Source organism: Pogoniulus pusillus, chromosome 6 (genome assembly GCF_015220805.1).
Source record: "Pogoniulus pusillus isolate bPogPus1 chromosome 6, bPogPus1.pri, whole genome shotgun sequence".
Taxonomy (NCBI): Eukaryota; Metazoa; Chordata; class Aves; order Piciformes; family Lybiidae; genus Pogoniulus; species Pogoniulus pusillus.
Genome location: NC_087269.1, coordinates 27945411 through 27960213, shown reverse-complemented (window position 1 = coordinate 27960213; position 14803 = coordinate 27945411). Strand labels below are relative to the sequence as shown.

Below are 14803 nucleotides of genomic sequence, written 5' to 3'. Positions count from 1 at the left end.
CTGATGGAAAAGGATCTGGGGGTGCTGGTCAGCATCCAGTGGTGTCCAGATGGCTGAGAAGGTCAAAAGCATCCTGGCAGCATCCCACATCAGTATCTTGGCCAGTAAGACTAGGGCAGGAATAGTCCACCTGTACTCAGCACTGGTGAGGCTGCACCTCACATACTGGGTTCGGTTTTGGGCCCCTCACAACAAGAGACATTGAGTTGCCAAACAATGGCCAGAGAAGGGCAACAAAGCTGGCGAAGGGTCTGGAGAACAGGGCTGGTGAGGGAGCTGGGGCTGGTTAGTCTGGAGAAAAGGAGGCGGAGAGGAGGAGACCTTCTGGCTCTCTACAAGTCCCTGAAAGGAGGCTGAAGCTAGGTGAGGGTTGGTCTCTCCTCCCACGTAACAAGTGCCTCAGATGAGAGGAAATGGCCTCAAGTTGCACCAGGCGAGGTTTAGGTTGGACATCAGGAGAAATTTCTTCCCCAAAGGGGTTGCCAAGCCCTTGACCTGGCTGCCTAGGGCAGTGGTGGAGTCCCCATCCCTGGAGGGATTGAAAAGTTACATAGATGTGGTGCTGATGGACATGGTTCAGTGGTGCTGATGGACATGGTTCAGTGGTGCTCTGGCAGGGCTGGGTTAATGGGTGGAGTTGATGATCTTTAAGGTCTTCTCCAGTCAAAATGATTCTGTGGTTCTGCATTCCATTGCCATGCTCTAGGTGCAGCTGTGCTGGAAAAGCCTTGGATACCCAGCTAGGATGGTGGGAAACTGCAGTGTGTAAGCCCTGGGCAGACTCTCAAGCTTTCCTTTCTTCCCTGGGAGGGACAAAGACCATCTAGCCCCACACATACACACACACACACACACACACACACACGGCAGATGCCTCAAGCTGCATGCAGAATCACAGAATCATAGAATCAACCAGGTTGGAAGAGACCTCCAAGATCATCCAGTCCAACCTATCACCCAGCCCTATCCAGTCAACTAGACCATGGCACTAAGTGCCTCAGCCAGTCTTTTCTTGAAGACCCCCAGGGGCAGCCCTACTCTCGTTTCAGGAAGGAAAGCTGGGAGCTCCACCTTGCCCCATGAGGCTCCTGTGTTGCTAGCTTGGCAATCGCAGCTTGGTGGCCAGGCTGCCAGCAGCAGCCTCACACCTTGCTAAGAGGCAACCCCACTTCAGCCATTACCACCTTGGGGCAAGGACACTGTGTCCCCTAGCTGGAAGGCAGCCCACAGACATCCCAGAAAGCCCAGAGGGTTGGCTCAAGCTCTGTCTCAGAGGGGAAAGACAGGCAGCTGCTACCAGTCTTCTGCCACTGGCCCATGTTACAGATAGGCAAGGCAGCTGCTGAGCAGTACCAGGGCATATCTGGGCATGGAATCAGTTCACATTACCAAGCTAAAACAGCCCTGGTTCCCCTCAGCCTTGGTTCCAAACCTGTCAGCACAGCAGCTGGGGCTGAACAGTGCTTGAAGTGAGGGAGGGTGGATCCCTTTCAGCAGCACTAGGCTCCACTGTTTGAAGCTAGCTGGATTACAGGCTGTGAAAGGGAAACAATGGTGATGTCTACTGCACTCATAGGCTTGCTGAGAGATAAGAATAATAATCAAAACATAGATAAAGCACTCGCTTCTACTTCTGTTGGGGAACTGGCTGAGCTGCATGTCTCTCTAGCCTCTCTGACTAATCCACTTTGCTTCCTAACCCCCTGGCTGAACCTCCATTCTTCCTTGGGCCTGGGGTAAGGCTGAGAGGGGTAGGGGGAAGGTGAAAGGGTGGTTGGGAGCCCCTCCTGGGGACTCAGGTTTCTGGGAGGGGAGTTGTGTTTCCGTGTTACCTTTTTACCTTGTCTATTTCTGTATATAGCTGTATATACTGTAAACACCTGCCTGTATGTTGTGCTAATGTTGTGCTAAGCTGTAAATAATAAGCTCCATTCAATTTCCAGAGCCGGCTGAGTCTAGTCTGGGTGATTTCCAAAGTGGGGGGGGGACGGGGAACGCCCAAACCTTCACAATGGGCAAAAGGATCAGCGATTCTAAGCAGCCCTTGCTGTGCTTCTTTGCAGGTTTCTGATGGCCACAAAGGAAGTCTGAGCGCCACTGGTTTGAGCTAGCAAAGCACAGGAACACCTGTACTGATGCCCTGATGATGGAACACATCAGCTTGCCCTTCCCACGTGTAAGTGCCCTACCCCACATTGTGCTGTTCATATGTCTGCAGCAGGATAGTCCAATCTGGCTTTCCCCCCTAGACCTACTCAAAAAACAGGCTGTTTGACCTCTTCAAGAAATGGAAGGATTTGGCATCCCTGGACAAGGGTCTCTTAGCAGCTGACTCTTTGCTAGGCCTGATTGCAGTTTCAAGCCAGGAGTTTGTGTGGTTCCTATGCTGATATTAAACCCCACACCAGCTACTGCCATAAATCAGGGCATCAGCGAGAGCAAGGGGATGAGCCAAGCTCCTCCCCCAGAGCAGCTTGAAGATTTCTCATCCAGTTTTGCTCACAAGCAGCTCTCAGCCCCATGCTGCCTGCCTGCCCCTTTTGCAGTCAGAGCTGCTTCCAAGCAAGACATGAAGCTCAGGGTGTTTGTCAGCTGTGGGGTGAGCACCCTTTGCACCTGCTCGCCAAGAGCTCGCTTTGCAGGAAGCACAGCCAAGGCTCAGCAAATGTGTGTGCTCAGGGTTACAACAACCATACACTAGGAGAGCTCGTGTGGAGGATTTTTCACTGCTAATGGCAGTGGCTTTTATTTTAAGCCCTTTTTTGGATTTTTTTTTTTTTTTTTTACATTAAAAATATTACAAAAGGATGTTAACAGTAAGGCAGTTTCTCAGTTGTGAGCCAAACAGTTTTCAATCCTCTTTAATACAAAACTAGATTCTCACAGATGCCACGCTCTCGATCCAAAAGCCTGTGGAGAGATGAAGGGGTAAAGCAGAGAGCAGCAGCCCTTACACAGTGAGTGTTCGGTGCCTGAGTGCTGCTGCAGCGGAGGAGGAAGAAATATGGGTTGGCTACAGCTTAAAAAATATAAGCTTCCCCTTTTTCTTCCAATAATCTGGAATGTTTGGGTGTGATGTGCCTCAGCAGACTTGAGGTTGAGTTTTGAGGGCTACTGTTTTGTTTTAAACCAAGTGAAAGATTTTGCTGTCAGAAGACAAACTTAGTGTTTTTCTCCCTGAAGAACTGCAAGCCACTAAGTTCCCTGCTTTAAAAACTTGTGCACTAAACCATTTTTACTCCCCAATCCATTCTTAAAATTCTGTTGGCACTGGAAGCACTCAAGGGTAGCTGAGCTGTGGGAGGTAAATGTTCAGCAAACTTCCCCAGACAAAGAGCTCGCAGGAAGTTCTCAAGCTTCTTGTTCATCTTTTTGGTGTTAGCTGAACAGATTTGGAGATGGGAGGGGAACCCAAACCACTGCTTACTATCCCAGAACTGTGATTCCTCATTGCTTCAAACCCTTCCTTTGTCATTCCACAGCGTTTTCTTCCACTACAGCAGTGCCTGATGCTTTTTCTGCAGTTTTTAGCTGCTAATGATTTTAATGCTGTAACTGCTCACTTAAGGAAAAAAACAGCTTTTCAGTAACAGCAACCTAAGTGTGTTTGTGGTGGCAAGAGACCCATTTCTCTTTTTCTGTGATTTTACAAAAGCTTTTTAAAGCTGCTTCAAAGCTATGGAGTGAAAATTCGTGCCCCAAAGGTAAGGCTCCTGCGCCACCTTGTTCTTTGTGTTCTGTTACCTGCAGGCACACAGCGGGACTTGCCTGTAGGAAGGGTTGCCCTTTTTTCTTTGGAGCTGAAGGAGGTCAGGAGAAAAAAAAAGTAAAGAGAAGACTAGGGACAGGAATGGAGATGAATGGCACTGTGTGAGAGGGAGAAAAATCAGGCAAGGACCAATATTAGTGATTTTGTTAGTGATTCCAATTTAACCATACACCATGTTCTGATAACTTGTTTCTTTGTTGCCTCTGTATCTGATACTGCTCTCATGTGCCAGCTCCTGTGAATAAATGAGCAGTACAGACGTGACATGGAACTATTTCTGATTTGTCTTTTTATTTGTTTCCTTAAGTGCTGGATGGATTTTGTTTCACATCTGCCAAAAAAGCACAGGGAGAAGGCAGGAAGGTGCAGGGCTAAGGAGAAGCAGGTACGTAGGTCCCAATGCTAAGAACAGGCTCAGTAGAGGTTTAACAATGCATTTTCCAGCAAAGGTTTTGAAGTGTCTTCTTAAAGTACACAGTTATCTCCAACTCTTAGTACCTTACACTGCACTCTCGGTATTCCAGAGGTATTTCTAACACCTTACAGTTGGGTTTCATCTGGCTCCATTTTCAAGGTTTTATTGACTCAATGAAAACTGGAATTTTGCCCTAGGTAAAGACTTCAGGCTTGACCCCCCTAAATCAGTAAAACCATCATCATGCAGAAGATCAGACTGGTTGGATGGGTGCAGCTCACTTTGATTCTTCCCCCGGTTCTGGTGGGACATGCAGACATTTTGGTATAGGTCCTGCTGCTGAAGAGAAGTGGTAGAGGGAAGCAAACCTCCCTGCAGCCTCTCCCCAGCTGTTCCTGTGGGCAGGGGGCATAACAATTACATCTCCTGCAGGACCTCAAGCTCAGCAGCCACAGCAGCCACAGTCTCATCTCCTTCAGAGGTTTCAACTTCATCTCAGTATGAGGAGGGCTTGTCTCAAACTAAGGTCCCTGAAGGTTGCTGAGAGCTGACTCTGGAGACTCTTTACCTGTATGGATGGCAGGAATCAGAACAGCTCTGGCCCTGGCTCACAAGAGAGCAGCTGTGACATGAGCAGCACCAGAGCCACTGCAAGAGGCCCCTTTCTAGCGTGTCCTCGCTCATGAGTGACTGAAGGAGGAGGAGAGGTGGCACAAAGCGTAGCACTGCAGTGGAAGCAGCCCCTGTGAGGTGAGCAAACCATTCAGAGTAGTCATCCTCTTGGGCACCCTGTGCTAACAGTCACAGTGACTGCAGGCATGTTGCTGCTGTGGTCTGCACACAACATTCCCACCATTTGCGAAAGAAAAAGCAGCTGGAAAAAGATTAAGGACTATAGATTTAGGCCCATCTGCTTCTCACAAAGCCTTGGGACTGGGGGGGGGGGGAGCATTCTGTGAGGGCGCTGTAGTGCCTCATCACCTGAAGTCTCATGACCAATTTGAAATGCTGTGTCCTAAGGCACAACTGTTTTGCTGACTGAAGATGGAAACATTCCCATCCCCACTGCCCAAGGGAACAGATGTAAGAGTTGAGTACTCTTCGTGTCTGTGAACAAATTCTATTGTAAAAAAATAGAAGGGAGGGGAAGAGAGAGGGGCTGTGATTGTTCAGGCTGCTCTGCCGCAGGCCTGCGCTTGGCACAACGCTGCTGAAGCATCTCACTGTGAAACCGCTGGCTCCTGCTGCCAAGGAAAGAGCCCAGTTCCCTACAGAAGCTGAGGAGGAAGACAATGGATGGGGTTTTTGAAGAAGTGGAAAAGTAGGCTAAAATAGGGCAAGAAGTGTTCCCCAGAGAAACACCGACCCTGCCCGCAGTTCTCAGCAGCAGTGGCAAGGCACTCTAGCAAAGCAAGGAGTGACATGTCTGGAAACTGAGGACTAGGAACTGGTTTGGAATGGAACCTACCCATAAAATCATCCCGCTCTCAACAGACTGACAGGCGGGAGGAGGACCGCAGGAACAACCCCTGGCTGTCTGTGCTGACCAGAGGGGTATGGTGAGGGGAACACCACACACAGCACTACACTTGCTTGTGGCCCTCCTCTGTATTTTGTCCTTTGTTTTTTTTAATCTGTAATGTTCAGACCTTAGTAATGTTCTTTTCATGAAACCTTAGGGGGAGAATTTTGAGGGAACCAAAAGCACATTTGTTATGTCCACAGATGAAACACCGGCGTAGTTGAGGAGTGAACCTGTAGTGGAGTGTTTGTTAGTCAATTGTAAACTGTAGGAGATGTGTGCATTTTACACCAACGGAGTACAGGAGGGACAGGGCAGTAGGCTGCATCATTCCAGCTCCGATAAAGTGCACGGCCTTCGGAATTCCTGTCCCCGCTCATGGAGCCATTTATTGGATACTGCAAAGACAAAGGTAGGTGATCACTGCACCTGCTTAGCTCTGCTTCTAGTCCAGTTGAACATTTAGCTTAAATAAAATAGGTAAAACAGAGACAGACAAAATAGAATAGGAGAGGAAGGCTTGGATGGATAGGCTAAGTAGGCTGGGTTAGGAGAGGTGGACTAGGATGGACAGGTAGGTTAGGATAGATAGGCTAAGTAGGCTAGGATAGATGGGTGGGAGAGGTAGGCTAGGACAGGACAGGTGGGAGAGGTAGGATGGAATAGAATAGGTAGAAAGGGTAGAATAGAATACAGGGGGAGAGGCAGAGCAAAAGAAATACATAGAGCAAGTGAAGGATGAGCGAGCATGAGATTAGAGAGTGATGGAATAGAGAGATTAGAGAGGGGAGGGATAGATAGGCTAGATGGGAGGGAAGACAGGGAGAGGAGAGAGAGAGTGATGGAATATGTGTGTATATACACACACACAGAGATAGAATATATAAATATCTAAAAATAGCAATTGGCTTCCAGATAAGCAGATGATTAGCTTCAGTTCCTGAAGTATTTTAATACATACACAAATAGGAGTTCAGTCTAATAAATCCAAGAGGAAAAAAAACCCTTTCAGTAGCTACAAAACGATAGAAGTAGTTTTAAAGCAGGTTTCATATAATATATATATATAGAGAGAGAGCGAGATGAAGCAGATATAGCTATAGAGCAGACTGACATAATGAAGGGCCTAATTTCTGGCTGTTCTTCCTTCCACTGGGAAGTCCACAGAGGAAAAAGACAACCAAGGCAAGCCAGCAATGAAGCCCCAGCTCTCCAGCTGCCAGGAGTAAGAAGGTGAAGGGTACTTACCCCATTTGTTCCCCACTAGTACTGGGCAGGCTGCGTGCCGCGTGCTGTAGTCGCCCTCTCCACTGGGGAAGAGGTTGTACCAGAACACAGCTGTTCCCTGGCAACGACAAAGGAAGCCCTCAACATTTTGTTCTGTGCCATACACCCCAGCAAAGGGATGTGTATTTCAGACATTCCTTCTAAATCGAAGGCTCTCCACAGTCTAACTGTGGCTTTCTGCAGGAGTGAGACTCCTTTGACTCATTCTTTATCTATATACCTTTGACTCATAAGTTTTTAAGCCCTAAACCAGTTTCATTCAACTCTGTCCTGTTTTAGAAAGCAAGGTAACTTACTAGAAATGAGCAGCAAGCCAGCAAAGACAGACCTTGACATAACCTTTCTGAGGGAAAAAGCATAACAGGAGAACACAGTTCCAGGCAGAACTCTCCCTGCAGACAACTCAAGGCTAAGCCTACCTACAGCTCTGAGTGCTTTCAAAGTGTGTTTTGAGGGACTACAGTGTTTTGCAAGGTCTATGCATTACACTAGAATTGTTTTGGTTGGACAAGCCCTTTAAGATAAAGTCCATCTATTAAGCCATCCCTGCCAAGTAGGTCACCACTAAGCCATGTCCCACAGCACCACATCTACAGAGCTTTGAAATCCCTCCAGAGATTTTAAAGCACTCCACCACTGCGCTGGGCAGCCTGGTGCAGACCTTCACAACCCTTTCTGGGAAGACATTTTTCCTAATGTCCAACCTAAGCCCCCCCAGTGCACCATTTCCTCTTGTCCTATCACTTGTTCCCTAGGAAAAGAGACTGGCCTGGCTCCAACCAGAGACTTGGAGAGAGCCAGAAGGTCTCCCCTCAGCCTTCTTTTACCCAGGCTGGACAGCTCCATTTCCCTCAGCTGCTCCTCACAAGACTTGTGCTCTAGACCCTTGACCAGTTTCATTCCTCTTCTCTGGACTTGCTCCAGCACCTCAGTGTCCTCCTTGGAGTGAGGGGCCCAAAACTGAAGCAACAGGTAAGTCCAAACTGTAAGTGTGCATTAACACAGAGAATCAGAGGCCCTGGAGATCACCAGAACTACTCCAGCCACCTCCCTTGTAAGTTAAATTACCCTGTGATCCTGTGAACAGTGCACTGATCTTCCTTATACAACTCATTTTAAGCAAGTGTACGTCTGCTGTGTGTCCGAGTAGGTGGAGAAAAGTGGTTCAAGTGGGTGACAAACCACGCTACCTTTTTGGGCCACACGCTCGCTCCGACTTCAGGAAAGACAGTAGCGCCCCCTGCTGACACGTCGCTCATCTGGAAAGGGCGAGAAGGCACAGGTAAGCTGCAGGCTGACTCTCAGACTCACAGACTGCATCTGGGTGGGAGGGACCCTCAAAGGTCATTTTGTCCAACACCCTTACACTCAGCAGGGACACCTCCACTAGATCAGGCTGCCCAGGGCCACATCCAGTCTGACCTTGAATGTCTCCAGGGATGGGACCTCCACCACCTCTTTGGGCAACCTGTTCCAGTATTTTACCATTCTCATAGTGAAGACCTTCCCTCCTGACATCCAATCTACATCTCTGCTCCTGCAGTTTCAAACCATTGTCCTGCATCCTACCACTACAAGTCCTTCAAAACAGTCCCTCCACAGCCTTCCTGTAGGTCCCCTTCAGATACTGAAATGCTGCTATTAGTTTCCCTGGAGCCTTCTCATCTCTAGGCTTAACAGCCCAAATTCTTGCAGCCTGTCCTCACAGGGGAAGTCCTGCAGCCCTGTGATGATCTTTATAGCCTTCTCTGGACCAGCTCCAGCAGGTCCACATCCTTCCTGTATTGAGGGCTCCATAGCTGGACACAGAAATGGTGTGGTCTCAGCAGAGCAGAGTGGCAGAATCACCTCTCTCAAACTGCTGTCCACACTCCTTTTGATGCAGCCAGGATTGGCCTTCTAAGTGCAAGTGCTTATTTGCTGGTTCACCTCTAGCTTTTTGTCCACCAGTAACCCCCAAGGCCCTTTCATCAGGGCTGCTCTCGTCACGTTTTCTTAAAACACAATTTAGTTATTGAACAATTCCATTTCTACCTCCCTAACTGGCAATCAGAGGCTGTGTGGTTAATGGCCTCCAAAAAGGGACAAAATCCACCTACTTTGTGCCACAGCCAGCCCTGGATATTACACAATGGCTGTGAACATGCTGTAAATACTGATGCAGATGGAAAGACACCAAGTAACATAAGCTGATGCTCAGCTCTGAAGTTAAAAAAGCCCTCATTAAGAACAGATGGAAAGAGCCATTACTCGTGGGTAAGAAGAAACCCCCTCTGTCTTACCACGAAGTTGGTGGCTGCCTTCATTTGCAACCACTTCTGCACATGCCCCTCCTGAAGCCATTCAATGGTAGAGAGAATATGCAGCCAGAGCTATTTCTGGCACTCACACATGGCAGAAATATATCACTTACATAGAACAACCAAGTAGCAATTCTGTTGCCTGTTCCCAATTCCTTAAAAGCATCTGGCTCATCTTTCTGTGAACAAAAAAGAAGCAGAGCCAGTAAGCATTTAATTTTGATTACCGAGAGGAGCCAATGCCATACAGCTGCTGAGCCAGCAGCAAACTCATGTGGGAAAAAGAGCTGTACCCCTCTGCCTGGGAGGAGAGGAGAATGCAGTGAGAGTGGCTCCATTAATTTCACTAAACCAGGCATTTTTAAATGCCATAGGACAGGGAGGGCACAAATCCAAATTGCTAATTTGTACTGTGAAAATTAGTACAGAAATCCTCCTCACAGCCAAACAGTCACTTAATTACCCTCACTTATCCCCTCTCATCCTTGGCCAAGAGGAGCAACAGGGAGGCCGGCTTTGGAGTCCCTGGTTCCCTGAGAAACAGCTACAGCAGAGCTCTGCCCACAGGGGGGACCAAGCCAGCTCCTGCTCCCTTAGAGCCGGTCCTGCTTTTGTGGCCCTTGCCCCCTTTCCCACCTCTCTCTGGGGCTGCAGGTGCCAAGCAGCCTGAGCACATCCCTGCTGCTTGAGGAAGATGAGCGCTCCTCAGCAGAGCGGGAGCTTGCAACAGGCTAATGAACAGCCAAGACAGCCAGGTGGGCAATGACAAGAATTTTGTCACTTGTCTCACAAGAACAAAACCCCCTTTGGATGTGTTAGGACACCAATTTTTGTCACAGCTCTATGACTTTTAGAACCTGCCCCCTGCCCGTGTTAGAATTCCAGCAATTAACCCATGCACTTCCAAACAGAAACAGATGTTAAACACTTGCAGTGCTATTGAGCATGTGCTCAGAGAGCACAGATTCCGATTACATTGGTGGCTTGGTATCAGTGTCAGGTTAATTTGGAGGTGTTAAATCACAGACAGATCTGCCCAATAAATAACCAACTGAATGCAGTGGCAGCATTCCCAGCAGCCCACAATTTGAGCTGGAATACAAACAGGTTGGGAATTTAAACCAAATTAAAGAATTAAGGATGGTGAGATGAGAAGAACTCTTTAGATTGTTTCCAGTTTCGTAACAGAGCACACACTTAGACTTCCAAAATCTCTTCCCAGCTTGCCAGATGCCTGCATGTGGGCCCTGGGGAAAGAAATTCTCCCTCCTTATGGCAGGCCTACACCACCAACAAAGCCTGCCTTAGAAACTGACAGCCTTCAGCTCCTACCCATGCATCACCTGTGCCTCACAGAGCCCATGCTGTGAAGTCACTGTGGCTTGTCTGCTTGCATGTATGTTAGGCTGCTGCCACCAACACCTGCCACATGTGTCAGGAGCACAGGAGAGACAGAGTTTTGATAGTTTAGCTGTACAGCCTGATTTTGAACAGCATTGCTTTACATGGCCAGTGCCTTGGGCAGCTAGAGTACCTCTAAATGCATCCTCAGATTTAGAGCCCTTTGCTCTGTTAAGAACTAGTACTGGTCATCTCCTTAAAATAACTCCTTTTTACTTACATCTTTTAAGAAAAACCTCGTTGCTCTGCAAGGGCTAAAACGTTTATCAGTTCAGCTGGTGGTTTAGAGGGCTTTCGCCACTAACGTGATTAGAGAAGCTGAAGAGCTACAGAATTTAATACACATTAAAGAATACAAATTGTGCCACAGCCAAGAGGCCCAGGCTTCACCGGGTGACTAGCTCTCCTTTTTCTCTTTACTTGCCCGTGCAAAGTCAAAGTGGGGTTCATACTGTCCTCCCACTCCATAATTTGCCACCTGAAAAAGAGAAACACAGTGCTTGTGAAGAAGAAAGAGGTGGAAAAAACAGGACTTACCCTTCCAAAATCAAAATGAGGCTCATACTGGCCTCCTACTCCGTAGTTGGCTACCTACAGCGAAAGGAGAAGCACAACATCTAGTGAAGCACTATTGTATCCAGACCACCACCTACAACCACTTATTCACAGACTCACAGAATGGTTTAGGGGACCCTGAAGATCATCTAGTCTAAAGCCCTCTGCCCCTATCGTGGTGTGAACTTACCCATGATATGCCCTATGTCTTCACCAAGATCATCAATACAGATATTAAACAGATGTGGTCACAACACTGAGCCCTAGGGAACACCACTTGTGACTGCCTTTGCAGTTGGCTGGACATCAGTTCCCAGCAAAGCCACATCTGAACCTTCCCTTCCCGTGGGTCAGCCTTCCTTGCAATCTCTGCCTAGCTGAATGGTAGAGAAATTGTCCCATCTCTGAGCACCTGCTACTGCCTGACCTGGTCACTTCTAGGTGACAGAACCTCAGCATGAAACTGCTCAAACTCCTGAAGACCTGTACAACTATAGGCTCCAAGGAGCCCAAGATGCTTGGCTGCAAGAGCAGCAGCACATCAAAGGCTGGCAGCACACAATGCAGTGTGCTTCAGGTAAGGAATGTGCAATGTCCCCAGAGCAGAGGAATGGCCTTCTACAGAGACTTTACAGTCTAGATTCTCTTCAAAACAGGCACCACACTTCTACATCATTCAAGTTCAAATCACTTGATCTCCATATCAGTAATGAATATCCAGTGTCTCTTTAGAGGATGGATTTTATTTCATCTCTTCCATGAGTTCATAACCTCAATTTCTGACCAGCTGCTTGGACATTTTGTATCAGGAGTCTTTACAGAGCTTGACAACAGCTTTCAGGAACCACTTTTCCTAGGTGTCCTGCTTTCTAGGTATTCATGCTTTCTCACAATCAGCAAAGCAGCTGTTCACTTAGAAGCTTCAATGAATAAAAGCAAGTGATTCTAAAATAAAATCTCCTCGGCTTACAGTCACTTCCTCCATTTAGAGACACCAGACACCCTGCTGGCCTTGCAGGACCAAGGCCTGAATGGCAAATCTAAACCCTGATTTTCTTCCTCCCTGTAAACCCTGCCTCATTCCTCCCCTGGCCTGTGAACCAGACATCAAATCACTGCCCCTGGGCTGAATGAGTGTCTCTGGCCACTTGGGTGAGCACAGTGATGCACTCAAAGCCACCCCAAAAGTGGACACTCATCACCGTGCCTATTCCGACAGCTTACCTGCAGCTCCTCTGCTGTGGAGACATCAAGTCCTGTTAGGTCCTGTATCCTTGTGTTGATGCGGGACACCACTGGGCTTTCATAGCCAGACAGCCAGGCACTAAGGTGGGGGGAGAACACAGCAATGAAGCCAGCAGGGCAGGCACAGGCAGGAAGCCAGCATCAACAGCTGAATTACTTCCTTCCTTTTGTACTTTTCAAGACTTTGGTAGGCTGTTCAGAACTATTCCCAGGGCATTATGAAGTCCTGCATTTAACAAACACGTTTCCTAGAAAGAACCCTGGGAACACTGGATGAAGGAAGCTCTAACACTCATTCCCACAGTGGACTACCAACTGACTGAAGAGAGTATGTTCCAAGCAGTGAAACCTGCTTCAAGCTGTTTTCTAAAACAGACACAAACCACTTTTGTTCTTACCCACTCCAGACAGATCATTTAGACCCCACACTGGCTGCCTTTGGAAGCAACACTCGGGAAGGAACTAGGCCACTGACTTCACTGAGTGTGTCCAGAGTCTGTGTGGTTGTAACTCAGCTCTTCCACGTCAGCTGTCCTGTCATATCACTTACCTCTGCAATGCTGCTAAAAACCACTCTGAAAACAGTTAAATACTGCACCCTTGTTCAACAGTTTCTACCCGAAGAGCCTATTACTAATATGGTAATTAGCAGATTTCAGGTACATAGTGACTTAAAGGCAAGAAAAAAAAACTCACTGCCACGGGTTTCATTAAAAATAATTTAGAATCTAAAATTTAAGAGATTAAAAAATGGAAATGTGGAAAGTCAGCACCACAGTTCAAGGGGAAATAAAGGCATTGTTTCAGTTCTTTACAGGAGAAACATTTTGCTCTCAAAAAAAATAAAAAGAAGCCTGTCCATTTCAGCTACCCACTGCTTTTCTTCCCCTTTAAAACCACTCACGTGGGGGTTAGTTCTCTTGCTGCTTGACTCATCCCATTCTAGCTCATGCACCTTCACTTTTACCTGTTTCGCTTTCCCTCTTGGAATGCCCTGAGGGCCTCTTCTCTAGTTACCTTGGCAGTCTCCTATTAATCACTAGCCTGGATAATAATATATAGGAGCTGGGCCCTGTTTTCCCCCCTTTTTGCAGGAAAACTCAATTAACAGCTAGTTCTATCTTTTTCTTTTTCTCTAGCACCTAACTCAGCCTTTGGAGCTCATTGTGCTGCTTTCCCAGGAGTGCTGGACAGAAATACCTGTGCTTAGAACCTGGCTGGCAAGTACAGATTAGTATTTTCTACTCACCTGAACTCTGAATACTAAATTAAGGTGATTCTTCAACAGAAAATTCTTATTAAAACCCCGAAGCACTTAGCATGGGAGTAGCAGTAGCATGACATGTGACACAAGGCACTGACGCAGGTTACAGAATCTCTATGAGCATATTTGGGGTTCTTTTCCAATGACAAAGGGACCGGAAAGAAAGGAGGTTACTGGAGACAGACTTACACTGACAAAGACTCATTCACTTCTGAGCACTGTTAGTAAAAGGAAGTGTTACAACGCAGCCTTCTCGGAGGTAAAGTGATAGGAGAACACAAAGACCACTTACAGGAGGCATTTCCCCCCAGTAAAGAAACCAGCTATGCAGCCACATGCTTGGCAGTCCCGTTGAACAGGTAATGGTCACAAACAGTCCCAACCTCACATGCTGCACACAGGAAAAGCCTCAACACAGCCACTAGCTTCCAGGGGTAGGCTCTGGCTACCTTTGTCCAGTCTGTGCCTAAAGGCTTTAAGAAATAAAAAAGGGAAAGGAAAAAAGCAACCCTGCTTCCTATCTTGGTTATTTAAAAGGCAAGGAGTGCTTTCAGCAGGGAGAATACTGCATCCTTTCATGGAAGGAAAGTACTATATGTATTTTTAACTAGAATTAATAGCCTTGGGACACAAAGAAAGTCTGTGAAAGGTGGAGGAAACTGGGAACTTGCAGGCATATTCCAAGTGCCAGCCTGTCTGCTGGTGGCTGAGCAGAGTGTAGCAGGAGGCCTGCAGTGCTCAACAGTTTGGTATGAAGAGTTACAGCACAATTTAACCCTGAGAGCATCACAAGCCTGCTTCCACGAGGCCACAGGACTCAGAAGGGGCTGCACAACCCATACCCATTGCTTTCAGGCTGCACAGGGGCATTGTTACTGCAGGCTGTGCCTGGTGACACTCACTGACTGCAGCAACCTGTCCTACTGCTGGTAGGCTCAGCCACGGTCCTTTGCCAATACCTGTGTGACCAAGTGCCCGGCTCAAGGCTGTGTAGAGCAGATATTCCTCACACAAATGCACTGCTTTTCCAAATCCTCTTGTCTAT

General features: G+C 47.6%; 1 protein-coding gene across 5 annotated transcripts in view; it reads right to left on the bottom strand.

Annotated features, from left to right (window-relative positions):
- Positions 1 to 4041: 4041 nt before the first annotated feature.
- The window catches only part of P4HA1 (prolyl 4-hydroxylase subunit alpha 1), a 44711-nt gene continuing 33949 nt past the window's right edge, over positions 4042 to 14803 (bottom strand). For 4 of the 5 annotated variants that reach the window (XM_064145026.1, XM_064145028.1, XM_064145025.1 and 1 more), the window contains exons 10-15: positions 12474 to 12573; positions 11232 to 11285; positions 9407 to 9472; positions 8184 to 8252; positions 6955 to 7051; positions 4042 to 6104 (exon numbers count right to left, since the gene is read on the bottom strand). In XM_064145026.1, coding sequence (XP_064001096.1) covers positions 6034 to 6104; positions 6955 to 7051; positions 8184 to 8252; positions 9407 to 9472; positions 11232 to 11285; positions 12474 to 12573 — 457 coding nt within the window. In that variant the 3' untranslated portion in view covers positions 4042 to 6033. Of the gene's footprint in view, positions 6105 to 6954; positions 7052 to 8183; positions 8253 to 9406; positions 9473 to 9636; positions 11173 to 11231; positions 11286 to 12473; positions 12574 to 14803 lie in introns of those variants that run through there. The other variant, XM_064145029.1, reaches the window with a different exon arrangement.